The sequence below is a fragment of the Chiloscyllium punctatum genome, chromosome 10 (genome assembly GCF_047496795.1).
Source record: "Chiloscyllium punctatum isolate Juve2018m chromosome 10, sChiPun1.3, whole genome shotgun sequence".
Taxonomy (NCBI): domain Eukaryota; kingdom Metazoa; phylum Chordata; class Chondrichthyes; order Orectolobiformes; family Hemiscylliidae; genus Chiloscyllium; species Chiloscyllium punctatum.
In genome coordinates, this window is record NC_092748.1 from 32,552,537 (window position 1) to 32,574,238 (window position 21,702).

The 21,702-nt window shown below is 38.1% G+C and overlaps 2 protein-coding genes across 5 annotated transcripts in view; one reads left to right on the forward strand and one right to left on the reverse strand.

Annotated features, from left to right (window-relative positions):
• The window catches only part of idh1 (isocitrate dehydrogenase (NADP(+)) 1), a 34,549-nt gene extending 32,468 nt beyond the window's left edge, over positions 1-2,081 (forward strand). For both annotated transcript variants that reach the window (XM_072578813.1, XM_072578812.1), the window contains exon 9: positions 266-2,081. In XM_072578813.1, the coding sequence (XP_072434914.1) occupies positions 266-356 (91 nt within the window). In that variant the 3' untranslated portion in view covers positions 357-2,081. The remainder of the gene's footprint in view (positions 1-265) is intronic.
• Positions 2,082-2,179: 98 nt separating this feature from the next.
• The window catches only part of LOC140481989 (uncharacterized), a 41,498-nt gene continuing 21,975 nt past the window's right edge, over positions 2,180-21,702 (reverse strand). For all 3 annotated transcript variants that reach the window (XM_072578809.1, XM_072578808.1, XM_072578810.1), the window contains 3 exons: positions 16,606-19,083; positions 7,787-7,946; positions 2,180-4,148 (listed from right to left, as the gene is read on the reverse strand). In XM_072578809.1, the coding sequence (XP_072434910.1) occupies positions 4,043-4,148; positions 7,787-7,946; positions 16,606-19,083 (2,744 nt within the window). In that variant the 3' untranslated portion in view covers positions 2,180-4,042. The remainder of the gene's footprint in view (positions 4,149-7,786; positions 7,947-16,605; positions 19,084-21,702) is intronic.

The window sequence follows — 21,702 nt, forward strand, 5'->3', positions numbered from 1 at the left end:
AAATAATTATGTCAACAATCTGGGCATTTATGACTATGGAATATTGTCCTGATGCCTATTTAATTCATAAACAAGTTGCTTTAAGATACAAGTTGTATCTTAAAAAACATTCTTGTTTTGTTCCATGTGAAAATTTGATACACTTGGAATATTATCAATACTATTGTGGTCCTTTCTTTAAAATAAAAACACCTAATTTGCTTTGAATTTTTCAGTATATTAGTGGTTGAATTCTTGTCTGAAATTCACTAATCTTGTTTTGCAGTGTGCAACGCTCTGATTATTTGAATACCTTTGAATTCATGGACAAGCTTTCAGAAAATCTGAGCTTGAAACTGGTATCACACAAGCTTTAAAATTGTTTATGTATGTATGTAGAAGGTACACTACAATATTAAAATTGGCTATTAAATGGTAGATTGTCACTTGAAATAAAAAGCCTAGAGAATCAAATATAGCCAGTACACTTGATAAGAACCATAATAAATGTTAAAATTGTATTAAGAAGCATGATTGTATTTAGAGCTTAACAAAACGTTGAATAATACCACCAAGCAATTTGAATTATTGCTAATTTTGATCATGATTTTATACAGATTGTGCAAGTATTTAATCAGGTATGTTTACATTACAACACTTTCCATGACTTTATGAGTTGGGGTATATACACAGTGCCTGCAAGAGGTACCATTTAAGACGAACCTTTTATGTCTACGTAAACCTTTAGAAATCCATATTTCTTCATACTGCAATATCAATTTTTCATTCCATGTTCCCTCTGTACTTCAGTTTCTTTTAAGACTTGAAGGGGGAAAAGAATGAGAGAAATATTTTGTTCAAAGCAGTTCCATTTTAGAATACTAGCTTTTTTGGATAATTACTTATTAATTTTTTTTTGCCCTAACCGTTGGTAGCAACACTAGATGGGGTAGGGTTAAAGAACCAGATGAGACTTAAGGTATTCTGGAATAATGAGTCCCTAGAAAAACATACTAGCCAATGAAAATGCTAATTCCCTTGCTATTGGCATGGATAGCTGATATCAGTGACAATTGGAATATATTTGAGTGACTTTATAAAAGCAAAGTTGCCATTTTTGAATTGGACTATTTACTGTCAAATGGTCTAAAGAAAATTAGACTTTTTTTGCCTGAAATTTCTACAGCAATTCTTACTCTTGTCAGTATATTGATGGGAGCCACATGGAAACACTTCAGATTCTCCAGGCTAAGGTTTCTTGTGTAAGTTAGGAGTATTTTGAACAAAGTATGAACTCTCTTCTGTATGGGTTTACTACAGCTTTAGCAACTTGGGTCTGCTTTTATATTTACAAGAGTTGTGAATAATTTTCCAATGAAACTGCTAAAATAATTTACTAATGTTAATATAATTTTCATTACACCTGATATTCCAGAAATAAAATTTACTAAACACTCCTCGTGTAAACGTGTATTTAAAATAAAAGCAGCTGTGATGTCATACAGGAAAATATTGAAGAATTTAATCAAGTTTAAGAATGTTTAGGTGTTTCCCTGAATTGTCCTCCCCATGTAATTCCTGTCAATTTCCACCACACTCCAATGGGTGGTTTTGCCACTCTTCGACCTCTCAGATGCAGGTGCAATATTTGCTTAACTCCCCACCACTGGCAGACATGCACTTATGACACCTTACTATCCCTACCCTCCATCCATCTGGCATCCTGTCTCCATATTTTTGACAGTATGTATTGTTGAAAAAGTGGAGTTCTCAATTTGATGTGTGCTGTTTAGAAACAGGAGGCTCATTTTCAGCAAATTCCATGGCCAAGGTAACAAAAAGTTAGTGTATTTCTGGGTCTGATGCAGCTTGGAAATAGGATTTTAAATCCAAATTGTAATTTATTGACCAATGTTTTTGAAAATAATTTTCAGCTAAGATATGTATCCAATATATTTTTACAAATACATTGTTTCAGCTGTTATCTTTTTATACCATTTTAGGAATACACTTTGAATTCAAGGCTTAATCTCTTCCAAATTAGACATATTTTTGCTCAGATCTGTTACACTTAGAAGAGAGTATCATCTAAGCATCTAAAAGATTATTCAGTGTTTCAGGAAGAACTAGTACTATTTAATCAGCCTTTTTTTCTACCTCTCAAACTTCTGAAATTTGTTCCCCAGCACAAACTAGAAGCTTTATTTGAACCAAATTTATTAAGTATTTCATTTAGTGGTTTTGAACATGAGAGAATTTACAGAATGTTATGTCATACAATCACACTCTAGTCATTCTAATTTAAGTTTGAATTTTAAAGCAAATATGGTTGTATTAAGATTTAATATCACCTGCCAGTAACTAATTTTTTCCATCTGCAAATTAACTGAATTTTAAAATAAAGCTGGAAAACATTTAAAAGACTTAACATTCTTGCATCAAAGTAGACCTTGTACATTAACCCAATAAACTGCCAACGTATGTTGAGTATTCCCACGTAAATCACTGGTAAAATTTTTCTGGATTTGGATAGTACATGTGCATACCTGCTGGCTCTACCTCCTAGGAAGCAATTTTTTAAAAAAAATATGGCTTACAAGCTATCCTTCCAAGGATATGTGAACCAAAGACTGAACTTATCTTTAGTTATTTTGGCTGCACAAAAGATTAAATAGTAACTTGATTTCTAGTCTAATCACATTTGTCTACAAGTTATTTCACCTTCAGTTAGTGTACATAGAATTAGTAAGATTTTCAATTTCAACAATAAAACTTGCAAATACAAAAAGTGATTTTAGGTTATTGTTTCCACAAGTTTCTTGCACATTGCTGGTGTTAGCTGATCTTATGGACATAATACTGTAGAGGTGATTGCATTTTCTTGAAGAGTTGTGCAACCTTAAGAGTTTCAGTTTTGCCTACTAATTCACAAAGCAGAAAAGTGCAATAAAAATATCTAAAATAATCCACAACAATGAATTTTTTAATCAAACTGAGTGAAGATCACATCAGAATTTTAAATTAACTGCCCATTTTGCAAATGCATCTAAGATAAATGGTGATTTTTTTTCCTCCAAAGTGTACAAAACCTAAAACTTGCATGTTAAGCCACAACTTTGCAAAGGTATGGCAACAGTTTTTGGTTATGTATATTGTTTCAAAACGTTTAACAATACAAGAGATGAAGATTTCCTGCCCAAAGGAAATGGGAAAATATTGCAATGAAAAGAGTGGGACTGATTCATCTCCCATTCCTGTTGCCATTATCACAGCCAGAACTGGAAGGCAGCCTTGTTAATACGTAAATGAATCCAACTGCATTGTCAGCATCTGTTTTGCAATTAAGAGATAAAATTAGCTGGAGCTTGTGCGCAGTGCTCCGTGGCAATCCGACTGAATAGCAACTTAAATGTTAAGTTTTACTGAAGATTTGGAAGCAGTCTGGGCCATGGCAGAATTGAAAGGTTTCCTGCCTCTTGGTGCATATTTACTGCCTGCAGCACCACTGGCATGCAACATACCAGACTTGCTTGGTGACGATTGGACAGCCATTGAGTACAATTTACTCCCAAGTTACTACATGGATCAAAAAGTTTGCTTGACTGAATTGACACTTTCTGGACAGATTTATATAATTAGTATAAACCAACTTGGAATTTGTGCATGAACTTTACAGTGCAACTGTACATTAATTGGTGGTTTTCATTAATATTTTTACACTGGTTTTTAAAGTAGGTTTACAATGAAAATGGCAACTTGATTTGATAGACAGCTTAAAAAGAGCAAAGTTACCATGCACCTTTAAGATTCAAAAGTGGATAGAGAATCCTAAACGGTTTTGCAAATTTTCTTGGAACAACTAGAAAGCTCTCCTGTACTAAGTTAGATATAAACATGAACAGTAATGTAATATAAACATAAGAAATACATTTCTGTATAGGCTGCATTTAGATAGCCATGACAATTTCAGAAATTTTTAAAATGCAGGAAGTGCAAGTGTTATTTCTAGATCTGAAATTTGTCAAAAGTTGAAATTCTGTGATGTTGTATTTTCCCTATGTCTTCATTTGTGTACTTTTTGAACACTGCGTCTTTGTCTTTTCTTATTTTTATATACAGGTGAGCAGAGAAAGCTCGAGTCTGTAAATTGATCCCCTCGACGTAGTTTTCTGCAAATAGAGCAAGTTATGCATAATAGTAAATTACCAATAGTTATTTTAGCATTAATAAGACTGCACATCAAATTTCCTTTAACACTTTCAAAAATTTGTCCTGCAAAACACCAGCCTTAAAGGTATGATAAATGATCCTTAATCCATTGAGCAAACTAAAGACAATGCAATATACCACAGTCAAAATGTAAAATGATATACCATGTAAGGATATTGTAATATTAAAAATACTGAAATACCACTGACTGGAAGAAGACACAAGTTGTGATGCAACAGAAACTGAATCTTTTAAACATGCTTTGACAATGATGTAATACATTTCTACTTTTATGGTCAGAACTGAACTATATAGCACAGTTCTGATGCCTTAAGTGCTGCAGAACTACCATGTTTGTCTCGTCCAACCTTCCTCTTAACTAGCGCCAAAACAAAATAACTGCTACATCTGTCTATATAATTGTCACTGCGCTTTAAAGTACTGAATTTCAAGGTATGAGATATGACTTATTCATGTCAGTTAATTTAAATAACTCTTCAAATTCTCCAATTTGTAACATGCTATCTTTGTAATCTCCAAGTTTATAGGTTTTCCTGTACCCTTTGGTTCTCCAAACTATACATTTGTCTGATTGTCTGACAAAATTACTCACATCATTGTCCTTGTTTCAAAAAGGACTTGCCCAATGGCTCCACTTCATGTAACCTTCAAAAATTCGTTTTTCAAATCAATTTAAAGATTATAACGTGTGCAGTAATTGGCGCATTGATTTCATGTACATCCCAAAATTAAGTTTGACATATAGTCACTAGTGTCAGGTAAAGGTCTCACTAACAGCAATGCTGATGACTAGGTAACTTTTTTAAAAAGTCATATCAGCTAAAGGATAAATATTAGTCAAATCACTGGAAGAACTACTTGTTTTTCTTTGAATAATTTAACAGAATCTCAAACACTTCAGATGGCAGAGGAGCCTCAGGTTAATTCAAAAGAGAATGATACATGTGATATAGTGCAGTTCATGATACTGAGTTAGAGCATCAGTTTGAGATATGTGCTTTCATCTCTGGTGAGGCCTGAAGCCACAAATTTGGCTTCTCGGTCAAATTTCTATTATCTTTTCCAACTACAATCCATACTCTGCCCATTGTAGCAATCACAACATTGAGATAGCGCAGCAAAAGTAGAGGGAACAAAGATAAAAATTGAAAGGTTTTACACATTAAAACTTCTATATGTTAACAGAAATTGTTTACAGTGCTGTAAATTCATATTGGAATCTAGGCAAATATTGCTTGTAGATCTTCAAACTTCCAATTTGATCTTAATGTTCAAATATTTGAATTTCATGATGTTAGAGATTTTATGTAGGATTCAGGAGCAGAAATGAGCCACTTGGGCTTTCAAGAGAGAAAAATTCAGTTCCACAAATAACCCTCATTTGTATGCTTGATGAGACAGATGTTTTTCTTAATTGGCTAGATTATTTTAAAGCTTTGAACTCTCTGGTCACAAGTCTTAATATGTTGCACAATTGATGCAAAGACGTTTGGTATTCAGTTTAAGTTTCATTGTTTTTTCTGGAATCATACTCAGCTAATTTGTACTCTTAATAAAAAAAGGAGAATGAATTAATTCCGATTCAATGCAGCTTATTGGATAGTATATTTCATGATTACTCTAGAAACGTTTTACAACTGGCTGTGCTTATCTTAACTCATGGACTTAATTTTTTGCTGGGCCCAATGAGCTTCAGCTAACCATTTACAAAAATAATCTAGAGCTGAATCCAGCTGTTCACTGCCTTAATTCCTGCATGTCAAACATGTATTCAAACATTCATAAATGTAGTTGTATTGGATGTTTTAGTAGTCTTGCGTAACTGCAGCAGTCAAAACTTTATTGCTAATCCAGTAAAATAAATTTGATTTTTTTGTTAAATGTCTAACCTGTTGATATTGAATTATAAACAATTATACGAGAAACCCAGTACATAATTATTTGAAACCTGCAATATAGACAGGGTGGTTAAGGAGGCACTTAACATGCTTACCTTCATTGCTCAGAGCTTTGAATATTGGAGTTGGGATATCATGTTAAGATTGTTTAGGACACTGAGGCCTATGTACAGTTCTGGTCACCCTACGACAGGAAGATTAATACTTAATTGGAGAGAATTCAGAAAAGATTTACCGGGAATTGCCAGGAATGGAAGGTTTGACTAAAAGATAGGCAGGGACCTTTATTCACTGAAGCGTAGGATGTTGAGGGGTGACCTTACAGATCGAGAAAATCACGAGACGCTATATAAGGTGAATAGCAATAGGCTTTTCCTTAGGAAATGGAGTATTCAAAAGCGCATATTTTTAAGATGAGAGACATGTTTTTTTCAAAATAAAAACGCACTGCTCACATGTGGAATGAACTAACTTTAGTAGTAGTGGATGTAGGTTCAGTTACAACACTTAAAAGACATTTGGATAAGTACATGAATAGAAAAGGTTTGGAGGAATATGGCAAAAGTGAGGATTGCAGATGCTGGAGATCAGAGTCTAGATTACAGTGGTGCTGGAAAAGCACAGCAGGTCAGGCAGCATCAGAGGAGCAGGAAAATCGATGTTTTGGGCAAGAGCCCTTCATCAGGGACAATATATGGGCTAAGTGCAGGCAAGCGGGACTAGTTTGGTTTGGGCACATGGTCAGTGTAGATGGGTTGGACCAAAGGGCCATTTGAATGTATTTTCAACCTCCTTTCATAGCACTTGTTGCTTGATTTTACTTACAATTCTCCAATACAATACATTTAAATCAAAAGGGTTTCTTCCATTCTGTTCTTATTTCAATGCTTTCATCAACAAACAAAAATGGAAAGTTTATGTACTTGCTTTTGCTCATAATCAAAATATGAAAGATTGTTCTCAAATGATGCTTATTTTCTGAAAATTTCAAAAACACTCAATGAAAAGTAATGTTGGCTAAGTTAAACAACAGTACACTTTGATTTTAAAAATATACAATGTGTGGTTTGGAGAGAAGGCTCATGCTATGGAATAGCAAAGATCAAAAGTTCACAAGACAAAGTGCATCTCAAGTGAACATGACCAGAATAAAATAAGCTGGACTTTTTTTAGAATGAGCTATGGAATATAAATTTCTGATATTACCACCAATTTATATAAAACTGTAGTAAGATCAAGCAATTTTGTTCTTGCTATTGGAAAGATGTTGCAGCAATAGAAACAACAGCATAGATTCACTAGGACATGCAAGGAGATAATCATGAGTATCTTGCAAAATGAGAACTTATTAGATCACAGGAAAACACTGTGATTTGGTAAAGGTGGCTAAAATTATGAAAAAGGTGAGTTAGTAAAAAGTAACAGACTGTTCCATTAACTGAGCAGTGCAGAATTAGGAGCAATGTATACAAGATTTAAAAAAATTCAGAACAGAAAGTAAGATAACCTTCCTTTGTAGAAATGTCCTTAAAATGAACTTCATTTTCAACCAGATTCGAAATTTTAGCATAAAATAACTTCAGCATTTTCCAAATTTGTGAAATGAACATTTGAATTTGAACCAATGAGACATTTTATTTTCATATTTCAAAAGTGAGGAACAAAATGAATTCACATACCTGCCTATTGCTGGTTCTTTATAAGTTAACACTGCAGTAGTTTGACGTTTGCTTCGTGAACTGAAAAGACCTTGGTTTTCTTTAGTGAGTTGTGACTGACAACCAAGTTTGTTCTGGGTTACATTTGTCACATCCTTTAGAACTTCCCATTCTTTTTTCTCTGAAACAATATGAAGGAACATCTGATTTTAATATTAAAGGTACAAGTTAAAATGCAAAGAATGACAAACAATTAGAATTAATGGTGCAGTATAGTATAGAGCACAAAGAGTTACCATCACATTTGTTGCATTTAAAATATAATTAAATACAATGGGAAGTTACTTACCTATTATTTTACTCAAATGGACAACGTATGGCAGCATTGTTCAAACTGTTCAATGGGGGGTGTGGCGGGGGGGGGGGGGGGGGGGGGGGGGGGAAGAGATGGAGGGAGTCATTTTTGAATTTCCCTTGCACTCATAAGGAGGGATGCAGTGAGGAGATTTCAGGAACAAAAGTTTACCACAACAGGTTTGAAAAAAATTCCGAAGCAATAAATCAATAAATTGATGCTTTAAATGACTAATTAATAAAAATAACCATTACAAAGTGTCAAGAAGCAGAGCTAAGCAGTAAAACTTTCTTTGGCCTTTTTTGACACTAAAGTAGAGAGAGAAAAAACCGAGGCCAAAATCCTGATCCCGAGGGAAGGAGATTGGGACCAAGACCAAGCTAAGTGTTGGGACTAACAAACACTGGCCTTCATGGAACTCACATGCAAGTAGGTCAGAAGCCACTTCTCCTTGCATGCTTGATGGTAGATGCCAAATCTTGTTCTCTCTTATCACACACCCACCTCTAAGATGAGCAGCGTTAATTCATTTGCCCTCTACTCCAGACAGCCAAATCACTTTCTGTCCTCACCAGAGATTGTCAACTCTCATCCTTCCAAATCTCCAATGCTGCTGATTCATTTTCTCCTCGCAAGCATTTCAAATCTCTCTTCCCCAGGCTACCCAACTCCTGATCACCAATATGCGGACCAACACATGTTCATCGATGTTGGCCAGATTCTGGTTCCTGCCAACCAGCCAGCGGTATGACTCTCATTCTAGTCATAGAGTCACACAGCATGGAAACAGACCCTTCAGTCCAACTGGTCCATGCCGACCAGATATCCCAACGCAATCTATCCCTCTTGCCAGCACGCAGCCCATATCTCTCCAAACCCTTCCTATTCATATACCCATCCAAATGCCTCTTAAATGTTGCAATTGTACCAGCCTCCACCACTTCCTCTGGCAGCTCATTCCATAGCCATACCATCCTCTGTGTAAAAAGGTTGCTCCTTAGGTTGGTGGGCGGCACGGTGGCACAGTGGCTAGCACTGCTGCCTCACAGCGCCAGAGACCCGGGTTCAATTCCCGCCTCAGGCGACTGACTGTGTGGAGTTTGCACATTCTCCCCGTGTCTGCGTGGGTTTCCTCCAGGTGCTCCAGTTTCCTCCCACAGTCCAAAGATGTGCAGGTCAGGTGAATTGGCCATGCTAAACTGCCCGTAGTGTTAGGTAAGGGGTAGATGTAGATGTAGCTGTAGGGGTATGGGTGGGTGACGCTTCGGCGGGGCGGTGTGGACTCGTTGGGCCGAAGGGCCTGTTTCCACACTGTAAGTAATCTAATCTACAGTCTCTTTTATATCTTTCCCCTCTCACCCTAAACCTATGCCCTCTAGTTCTGGACTCCCCCACTTCAGGGAAAAGACTCTTGTCTATTTACCCTATCCGTGCCCCTGATGACTTTATAAAACTCTATAAGGTCACCCCTCAGCCTCTGATGCTCCCGGGAAAACAGCCCTAGCCTATTCAACCTCTCCCTATAGCTCAAATCTTCCAACCCTGGCAACATCCTTGTAAATCTTTTCTGAACCCTTTCAAGTTTCACAACATCTTTCCAATAGGAAGGAGACCAGAACTGTACGCAATATTCCAACAGTGGCCTAACCAATGTCCTGTACAGCTGCAACATGACCGCCCAACTCCCGTACTCAATACTCTGACCAATAAAGGAAAGCATACCAAACACCTCCTTCACCATCCTCTCTACCTGTGACTCCACTTTCAAGGAACTATGAACCTATACTCCAAGGTCCCTTTGTTCAGCAACACTCCCTAGGACCTTACCATTAAGTGTATAAGTCCTGCTAAGATTTGCTTTCCCTTCAGGAAAGCACCCTTCACAGCCCAGTAGTCCATCTGATCAAGATCCGGTTGAAATCTGAGGTATCCCTTTTCACTGTCTACTATACCTCCAACTTTGGTGTCATCTGCAAACTTACTAACTGTACCTCTTGTGCTGACTTTCAAATCATTTATGTAAATGGCAGAAAGTAGAGGACCCAGCACCAATCCTTGTGGCACTCCATTGGTCACAGGCCTCCAGTCTGAAAAATAACCCTCCACCACCACCCTTTGAACCAGGTCTGTACCCAAATGGCTAGTTCTCCCTGTATTCTGTGAGATCTAACCTTGCTAATCAGTCTCCCATGGGGAACCTTGTTGAATGCCTTACTGAGGTCCATATAGATACTGCTCTGCCCTCATCAATCCTTTGTTACTTCTTCAAAAAACTCAATCAAGTTTGAGAGACATGATTTTCCATGCACAAAGCCATGTTGGCTATCCCTAATCAGTCCTTTCCTTTCCAAATACATGTACATCCTGTCCCTCAGGATTCCCTCCAACAACTTGCCCACCACCGACGTCAGGCTCACTGGTCTATAGTTCCCTGGCTTGTCCTTACCACCCGTCTTAAATAGTGGCACCACGTTAGCCAACCTCCAGTCTTCTGGCATCTCATCTGTGACTATTGATGATTCAAATATCTCAGCAAAAGGCCCAGCAATCACTTCTCTAGCTTCCCACAGAGTTCTAGGGTACAACTAATCAGGTCCTGGGGATTCATCCACCTTTATGCGTTCCAAGACATCCAGCACTTCCTCCTCTGTAATGTGGACATTTTGCAAGGTGTCACCATCTATTTCGCTACTTTCTATATCTTCCATGTCCTTTTCCACAGTAAGTACTGACGGAAAATACTCGTTTAGTATCGCCCCTATCTCCTGCAGCTCCACACAAAGGCTGCCTTGCTGATATTTGAGGGGCCATATTCGCTCCCTAGTTACCATTTTGTCCTTAATGTATTTGTAAAAACTCTTTGGATTCTCCTTAATTCAACTTGTCAAAGCTATCTCATGTCCCCTTTTTTCCCCTCCTGATTTCCCTCTTAAGTATACTCCGACTGCCTTTATACTCTAAGGATTCACTCAATCTATCCTGTCTATACCTTACATATGTTTTCTTCTTTTTCTTAACCAAACCCTCAATTTCTTTAGTCATCCAGCATTCCCTATACCTACCAGGCTTTCCTTTCACCCTTACTTTCTCTGGATTCTTGTTATCTCATTTCTGAAGGCTTCCCATTTTCCAGCCGACCCTTTACCTGTGAACATCTGCCCCCAATCAGCCTAATACCGTCAAAATTGACCTTTCTCCAATTTAGAACTTCAACTTTTAGATCTGGTCTATCCGTTTCCTTCACTATTTTAAATCTAATAGAATTATGGTCGCTGGCCCTAAAGTGCCCCCCACTGACAACTCAGTCACCTGCCCTGCCTTATTTCCCAAGAGTAGTTCAAGTTTTGCAACTTTCCTAGTAGGTACATCCACATACTGAATCATAAAAATTTCTTGTACACACTTAAATTTCTCTCCATCCAAACCCTTAATACTATGGCAGTCCCAGTCTATGTTTGAAGAGTTAAAATCCCCTACCATAATCACCCTATTATTCTTACAGATAGCTGAGATCTCCTTATAAGTTTGTTTCTCAATTTCCTTCTATTAGGAGGTCGAGAATACAATCCCAATAAAGTGATCAACCCTTTCTTATTTCTCAGTTCCACCCAAATAACTTCCCTGGATGTATTTCCGGGAGTATCCTCCCTCAGCACAGCTGCAATGCTATCCCTTATCAAAAACGCCACTCCCCCTCCTCTCTTGCCTCCCTTTATCCTTCCTCTAGCATTTGTATCCTGGAACATTAAGCTGCCAGTCCTGCCCATCCCTGAGCCATGTTTCTGTAATTGCTATGATATCCCAGTCCCATGTTCCTAACCATGCCCTGAGTTCATCTGCCTTCCCAGTTAGGCCCCTTGCATTGAAATAAATGCAGCTTAATTTATTAATCCTACCGTGTCCCTGCCTGCCCTGACTGACTCGCTTCTGTTCTCAACTGTACCAGTCTCAGATTAATCTCTTTCCTCACCATCTCTTTGGGTCCCACCCCCCTAGTTTACTAGTTTAAATCCTCCCAAGCAGTTCTAGCAAATCTCCCTGCCAATATATTATTCCCCTTCCAATTTAGGTGCAATCCATCCTTCTTGTACAGGTCACTTCTACCCCAAAAGAGATTCCATTGTTCCAAAAATGTGAATCCTTCTCCCATACACCAGTTCCTCAGCCATGCATTCATCTGCTCTCCTCCTATTCCTGCCCTCATTAGCTCATATCACTGAGAGTAAACTAGATATTACTACTCTCGAGGAGCTTTTTAAATTCCTGCCCAACTCTCTGTATTTTCCCTTTGACTACTTCAGAATATCAACCTTTTCCCTTCCTATGTCATTGGTTCCAATATGAACAATGAACTCTTGCTGGCCTCTCTCCCCAGTGAGAACATTCTACACCATCTATGACACCCTTGATCCTGGCACCAGGGAAGCAGCACACTATTCTGATTTTTCACTGCTGGCCACAGAAACGTCTATCTGTACCTCGGACTAGAGAATCACCTAACACAATTGATCTCTTGGAACCCGACGTTTCCCTCTTTGCATTAGAGCCAGTCTCAATACCAGAAACTTGGCTGTTCGTGCTACGCTCCCCTGAGAATCCATCACCCCTTACATTTTTCAAAGCGCATACCTGTTTGAAATGGATATAGCCACACACACACAAAAAAAACTCCTGCACTAGCTGCCTACCTCTCTTACCTTTCCTTGAGTTAACCCATCTGTGTGACTGTATCTGAAACTTTCCCCCCTTCCTATAACTGCCATCCATCACATACTGTTGCTGTTGCAAATTCCTCATTGCTTCTAACTGTCTCTCCAACCGATCCACTTGATCTGGTGAGATTCGCAACCAACAGCATTTATGGCAGATATAATCCACAGTAACCCTTAAATTCTCTTTAAGCTCCCATATCTGACTAGAAGCGCATATCACTCTACTAAAGGCCATTTTTGCTCCTTCACAATCTACAAGCCCAGAAAATATCACCGTCTTATTCCTCTACAAACACTACCCCAGGTTAAATTAATAGCTATGGCTTATATTTTAAATTTAATCAAGAGACATATCTCCAAAAACATAGAAACAGGAAAGAACCCACTCTACTTAATACTGCAGACTTAAAACAATTAACTTATCTGATGCGATGCTCTGCTGTGACTTCGTCCAACAGTTCCTCAGAGATCAGTTGTGAATTTCACTGTTTGTTAATTTTCCCAGAAGCACTCTGATGTCCAGCGATACATGAATTAGTCTTTAAGACTACAGTTATAACATTACCCATATGGTGCCCACTGATTTCACCATAATTGACTACTGATAGTTCAACATCTAACATTCAATACGACAGAAAAATGACTGAATAGTACACCACTAGACTAGGAAGTGAAGTTGTTTGTGAAAGTTGATGGTTGGCAAAGTCTAGACTGGTCACAGTATGAGCAGTCAAAATAAGGTAACTGGCCTAGGGCAGAAAAAAGGAATTAACTGGAAAAATATTAAAGGCAACAATTCTCTAAATGAATATTGTAAAAAGTACCTGTCTTATAAAATTTTGCATACTCAAAATCAATTTATTGAACAACAGCCCAGTAATTCCCAAGTCATTATCTCAGTTGGTAGTTTATTTTATCAGCAATATGCTGCAGAAAACAATTAGCATAGCCTTAAGTTTAAACGATTAATGACCAAGGTGTAGACAGTCAGTATTATTTATAAAACATCAAAAACAGGGATAGGTGTCAGCCATTCATCCCTTTGAATCTGCACCTGGAGAAATGGGCAAGAAAAGTACCCTATGATAGGCAGACAGAGCTAGACACATTGGAGAGGATCGGAACTGGCTCTTGCTCTACAAAAAAGGTAGATAAGGAATATATTAAAACGTATCAGAAAATAATTAACATTACCACCAATTTGTATACTAAAATGCATAACTACAGCATGGGTAAGTGTAGAATATAGAGAATTGAATTTAATTAGCTGTGTCACATATTTTCAAATTAAGTACAGTGAAAAGTTAGTCACGACATTACCGCGCTACCTTGGGTACAAAGGTACCCAGGTACAGATTTGCAGGATCAAATTGTTAGGCCACAAAAAAATTAGAAGAGTTAAAGATTAAATAGTCCAGCATTATTATTCTAACTTATTCCTATGACCTATAAAGTAGTAAGTAGTTCAGAGTAAAGTCTTTCTGACCCAGTCTGGTTAGCATGCAATGCTTTTCACTGTACCTCAGTACATGTGACAAAAATAAATCAAATCAAAATCAAATGTGCAGTTGGTTTACATCCCACACAGTCACCTCTGGCCTCCCCCACACTGCCCTTTGGTGACAATAATTTGAAGACACTGCATTACTTTCACTTACTTACAGCAATCCCACATCCTTCCCAGGTATCTGCATTCATCCAATTCTGGCATCTTATGCATTACCAATCATAACTGTTCCAATATTGACTGCCCTCCCTTCAGTTGCTCTCAGCTTTGAAATTCCCTGCTTATATCCCTCCTCTTCTCTACCTTGGTTTCTTGCTTCAAGACACTTAAGACCTATCCTAACCAAACCTTAGGCTATCTGCCCTAATGCAATGTGGCCTGATATTGTAAATTTTAATAATAATAATATTTTAGTAAAGCACCTCGGGTCGTTTATTGATATCAAAATTACAATACAAATACAACTTGGTACTTTTGTAAAATGAAAGATGATTATCAAAGATTAAATTATAAAGAGAGATTAGGCAAACTAAGTTTGGACTCCTAGCAATTTGGATGGTTAAAGAGTAAATTTATTAATAGACTAAAGGTGAACAGATAGAATCTTAGAGATGTACAACATGGAAACAGATCCTTCGGTCCAACCTGTCCATGCAGACCAGATATCTCAACCCAATCTAGTCCCACCTGCCAGCACCCAGCCCATACCCCTCCAAACTCTTCCTATTCATATACCCATCCAAATGCCTCTTAAACGTTGCAATTATACCAGCCTCCACGCTCCTGGTAGCTCATTCCATACACGTACCACCCTCTGTGTGGAAAAAGTTGCCCCTTAGGTCTCTTTTATATCTTTCCCCTCTCACCCTAAACCTATGCCCTCTAGTTCTGGACTCCCCGACCCCAGGGAAAAGACTTTGACTATTTACCCTATCCATGCCCGTCAATTTTGTAAACCTCTATAAGGTCACCCCCCAGCCTCCGACGCTCCATGGAAAACAGCCCCAGCCTGTTCAGCCTCTCCCTGTAGCTGAAATCCTTCAACCCTGGCAACATCCTTGTAAATCTTTTCTGAACCTTTTCAACTTTCACAACATCTTTCCGATAGGAAGGAGACCAGAATTGCACGCAATATTCCAACAGTGGCCTAACCAATGTCCTGTACAGCCGCAACATTACCTGCAACTCCACTTTCAAGGAACTGTGAACCTGCACTCTTTGTTCAGCAACACTCCCTAGGACCTTACCATTAAGTGTATAAGTCCTGCTAAGATTTGCTTTCCCAAAATGCAGCACCTCGCATTTATCAGAATTAAACTCCATCTGCCACTTCTCAGCCCATTGGCCCATCTGGTCCAGATCCTATTGTAATCTGAGGTAACCCTCTTCGCTGTCCATACACCTCCAATTTTGGTGTCATCTGCAAACTTACTAACTGTACCTCTTATGCTCGCATCCAAATCATTTATGTAAATGACAAAAAGTAGAGGACCCAGCACCAATCCTTGTGGCACTCCACTGGTCACAGGCCTCCAGTCTGAAAAACAACCCTCCACCACCACCCTCTGTCTTCTACCTTAGGTTTGATAGAAAGAACTACTACTATTGGTTCAGAGGAGAGATTAAATAATGGCTATGTCTGCCTGTTCAAGTAGTAAATGTAAATTTTTCAGTTGTTACATTAAAGGAATTGCACAATTAAAGACATGATTACCCAAATGTAATGAAAGTTTGAAAATTATGGGAATCTAGTGGTCGTAACCCAAAATAATCACCTGAAAAAAAGGTTCTACAACACTAATGGGTTGAGAGTTCTTTTGTTGGCATAGTCCAAAGAAATATCCTCACACCTTAAATTACTTTCTTCCACCATCTACCCCCACCTTGTCCATATATTCATCTATTTTCTCTCACATAGGCACCATGTCTCCTTTTACACACACCAATGCCATTCTGCCCACTCAAATGATCAATACAATAAAAAAATTGCTTAATTGATTTGATCATTGAATAATATTATATTTAAGTGAAAACATAATCTTTGCAATTATCTAATCAAACTCTTTCATAATTTTAAAGACCAGAAGATTTCCTTTTCCACAGATAAAGGGGTCACAAGAAATAAGTCATCGTGAAATGTTGAGACAGCTGAGTATGAAATTGCATATATGTCTAAAATAGAATGAGGGAGATGTTCTAACTGCCATGTAGTATAAATTGTGCATATATACATTGGTTAATTGTTTGACCAAAGATAAAGGCATACCTTGAACTCTTGGGCACTTTGCAGTTGTTCCACCCACAGCCAAATCATCCCGTCTGGATAGACATGTGACAGATTCATTGGAGCTATTTCTAGAGATTTCCTCCACAAGTTGGCTTTCTTTTTTTGAAGTAGTTTTGCAATCATGATTTAAAATTTTGTGGGTGTTCTGCTCACACTCTGCTCGTTCCTTCTTGATTTCATACTGTAATGTTTTTCTTGCTGCCAGTATTGAGTGAGTTGGATCTTCAATATTTTTGCAAACTGCAATTGTTCTATCCAATCTTTCCTTCACATTGCAATAATTTTCTGGAGAAACACCTGCATTTTGATCGCAGTTTTTCCTGTTTCTATTCAAGTGCTGATTTACATCCATTTGCTCTTCACTTTGATTTTCCACAATTAGATTAGGTAGATTTTCAATATTTTCCAGTATTTTATTTGTCACAAATGTCCTTTGGTCATCTATTCCTTTTATATAATCTTGTTGAATGACAGAAGTTTCACTGTTCCCTTCTGTGCAAGGCAAACATGCAGTTATTGTATATGATTCATCATCTTTCTCTTCTTTAATTAGGTCAGAGAAATTTTGTTCAAATTTCTTTCGTTTTTTGTGCACTGCAGCCATGTCAGCTTTGCGTTTTTTGTTATCAATATTTATTTCTAAGTCATTATAACTCTTGCTGGTTTCTTCTAGATTATCCAAAGATTCAGCCATTGTAATTTCAGGCCGATTTCTAAATTTTTCTCGTTTGGATGATTTTTTGCCCCTTTTAAGCACTACGATCATCTTTTGTTTATCAATATTATTTGCATTGCTAACTTTCAAGTTACCTAAACACTCAACCATCTCCACTTCATTTTGCTCTTTGCCATCATGCCTTAACAATGAATTTGTTGAATCTTCTTTAATGGTCCGGTGGCGTTTACATACAACAAACGTCCTTCGGTTAACCTTACTTTTGTTATCAATATTTTTTCCTGAAGCATTACAGTTCTTGCAACCCTCCTCCAAACTATCTGAATATTCATTTGTTATCATCAAACTCTGCTTTTTAAGTTTCTCCTGTCCAAACGATTTAGGTGAAATATCTTTAATGCTGTTGTGTTTTTCTGTGACCACAAATGTCCTTCGATCAGTCTTGCCTTTAATGCTAGTATTTTCTTCTGTCGCATGAGAGCTCCTGCAGCCCTCCTCTAAATTATCTGAATATTCATTTGTTACCACCACACTCCGCTTTCCAAGCTTTTTCTTACCAACTGCTTGAGGCGAATTATCTTTAATGTTGTTGCTCCCTGTCACCAAAAATGTCCTTCGGCTAGTGCTCTTGTTATTTAAATTCCTGTAATCTTCTAATACTGGATGTTTAGCCATTTCCACTTCGTGCTCTACTGTTTGCTGTTTAATTAGATTAGATGTACTTTCCTCAACATTGTGATACTTCAACACAGTAAATGTTCCTTGTCCAACCTTTTCTTTTACATTACTGAAATTTCCTTGTAAAGTATTTGAAATTCCTCTGCTCTCTTCCTCATTATTTAGACATTCATTCCTCTCTGGTTTATTATAAATTTCAATAGCCCTCGAGGCAAATAAATTACATGAGCTGTCCTTAATGCTGTTATGAATTTTAAATGTCTTTTTCTCAAATGTTTCTTTCATACTGTTTATATTATTTTTAGAAGCACTTTCAACCTGACTAAATTCCTTCTGATCATTTTGGTGGATATTCTGCTTATGCACTAGCCAATTATTCAGTCCACTGCTTGGAATACGAACATTGGGCTCCTCATTATTATTTATAGAGTTTTGGTCAAAGACAGAAAATTCCTCAGAACACTTTCTTTGTGTCTTTTCAAACAGCTGAGAATCAATGTTGCAATTTCTTTGAGCACTGTTGGAATTTTTTCCCTTAGTTTGTTTTACTTTTCGCAGAGTTGCCACACTCTTGGAGGTTGTTTCAATTTCCGTATTAGCTCTTCCAGTTTTTTTCGTTCTGCCCTTTGTAGAATTTGTTCCAACAGTAACAATTTCTATAGCTTCACTTGTAGTTAGATCCATTTCTGCATCAAGAACAGTCACTTCAGGTTTCTGTTGCTCAACTGACTGTTCTTCAGTAATCAGGTTTGTGGCACACTTCTGCGGATCAGAAGGATGTGAGCTGTGTGGCATTGGAGAAATTTCAACTTGTGGTCCACCCAAACTTATTCTGTGAAAATCAGGAATATCACTGATTTTAGAATTTCTTGAACAAGATTCTCTTGCCAAGGAAGTACACTTTTTCTCCAGTAATTCCAGAGATATTTTAGAACTTCGGGAACATGAATCTTTCTTTCTTAAGGTAACATTTTGACATGCAACTATAGTTTCATTCTGCTGAGTTTCAGGCATTTGCTCAGTAAATGTGTGTGGAACAAGAAAGTTATTCATGGAAGATATTTCACAATTCTGAGGATGCCAGGCATGATTCGAAACGGTATCTGAAATACATAAAAAGTTTTTTATAAAAAAAAGAACATTTTCTATCAAATTCTATACTGATGTGCAGCAAAAATTAAGGACGATATTTTCTGCCGTACTCGTGAACAGTATGGAAGCAAGAAAGACATTTAAGTCAGGTAGAATAGTGGTGGGTGGTCTCTGATTGGCAACCTACCCCTAATGTTACAATACCGTGGAAATGTACCAATGGCTTGTAAACTGCCATACTGGCTCCTAACTTGGCAGGCCTTTCCCAAAGGGCCTCATGCCAGCTGTCTGGCTTTTTTTTTGTGGTTGGGAGGGTGGGGGGAAAGAGTGAAGAAAAGGAAAGCTGTCCTTCTACCTCTCAAATTCTTAACTAAGACTCCAAATTAATCTACTCAAAGGCTGGAAAAACAGAAATTAATCAGTTAACTTTCTCATTATTTTCTAATCAAACTGAAGTTGCAACAATGTTGTTGATTTTATAAAAGCCTTGAAGCTGTAAGCTGTGGTGTTAGCCAAGTCTTAGTTGATTTGATTCACAAATGTTGTGGACTCAAGTTCTACTTTCAAGATTTGAGTGCAAACAAAATTCTAAGCCTACTTCCACTGAGGTTGCTGAGAGAGACGCTAACTGCTGGTTGAGATTGTAAATCTAGGACCTACCTGACCTCTTCCATAAATGAAGACTACATCATAGCACTATTCCAAAAAGGGACATTGGCTTTACCCCTTGTGTCAAGGCCAATATTTTCCTCACAAACAACATCACTAAAACAGTTTACCTGATCATCAGACTGGTGCTTGCAGGAGCTTGTGAATTAGCTGCTGCATTTCTTATATTACAATAATGACAACAAAAATAGTTCATCAGCTATAAAGTATTTTGAGATGTTCAGAGGTAACTGTTTTTTCATTATACGTTCCTTTAGGGGAAGGCTGGGCCAACATTTATGGCTCATCCATAAATGCCTTTGAGACAGTCATAAGGAGCTGTCTTTTGGAATTTCTGGAGTGCTTGTCAGGACACCAATATTGCAGAAAGGAGGTTCCAAGATTTTGACAAAGCAACAATAAAAGAACGAACAATACAGTTCCAAGCCGGGATAATGTAGCTTGGAGGGGAATTTGCAAGTGATGATATTCCTATCTAGCCGACTTTATCCTTCTAGGTGCATAGGATTGTAGTTGTAAAGCAGCTAGGGCAATTTGCTGCAGTGCATCTTGTAAATAGTACCTACTGCTGCCCACTATCGGTTGGTGGCGAAGGTTGAAAATGCTGATTGAGTTTCTGGAGTGTGCTTGGAGTTGCACCCATCCAGGTAAGTGAACAGTAATCTATTCCATACGTTATGGTGAGCAGGCACAGAGAAACAGGAGGAAAGTCAGTCACTGCAGAATTCCTAGCCTCCGACCTCAAACAATAAGAAATAACCGATCCAATTCAATTTCTGGTCAATGTTAGGCTGCAAGATATTGGTAGTGGGGGCTTCAGAAATGGTAATTCCACTGAATATCAATTGGAGATGGCTAGATTCTCTCTCGTTAGAGATTACCATTGCCTGGCACTTGTGTTACTTGCCACTTTTTAGTCTAAGCCTGGATGTTGACCAGGTATGGCTGGATGTGGCCATAGCTGCTTCAGTATCTAAGACACGGTGAACATTGCTAAATAGAATGAGTGAACACCTCCACTTCTGATCTTATGGTAGAGGGAAAGTCATAATTGAAGCAGCTGGAGATGGTTAGACCTGGGACAGTATTCTGAGGAACTTCTGCGCTGACAGCCCAGGATAGATTACTTATCTTGAACAACCACATCCATCATCTTCTGCACTATGTATGGCTCCAGGGGAAAGTTCACCCCCACCAACCAACCAGATTCCTACTGCCTCCAGTTTTGTTAGAGTCCTAGATGCTACACTTGGTCAAATGCTGTCTTTATGTGAAGGGCAGTCAACTTCACCTCATTTCTGGATCAGACTCCAACTAGTGAGCAGTTCCACCTCTGCTACCTAGATTCCCAATAATTCCATTTATGTTGGGGTCCTTGATACCACACTGTCAAATTGAATTGATGTTAAGTTCAGTCATTTTTACCTTATCACTGGTGTACAATTCTTTTGTCCATACTTGAATCAAGGTGGTCATGAAGTAAGCAGTTGAATGGCCCTGGCTTGTCAGCACATTACGGATGATCAAGTACTACTTGATAGCACTGTTAGGGACCCCTTTTCATTACTTTTTGTCTTGATAGAGTGTAAACTGATAGGGCTGAATTGGATTGTCCTTCATTTCATGGACGGGGCATATCTGACCGGTTTGCCACATGGTCAGATAGACAACAGCATTTTCAACGTACTGGAGCAGTTTAGCCAAGAACACTTAGTCCTCGAGTCCAGTTTCTTTGAACTTTGACAATGTCCATAGCCCTTGCCATATCCAGTACCTTCAGCTCTTGAAGAGTGGAGAGAATTAAATTAGTTGACGATTGGCATCTGAAATACTGGGGATCTAAGGAGGGAGCAGAGATGGTTTAAAAACCTTCAGGCTCAACTTTTACACTGATGCGCTGGGATCTGTTATTCATTAAGGACGGGCATAGTTGTAGAGCTTCATCCTTCTGTCAGTTGTTT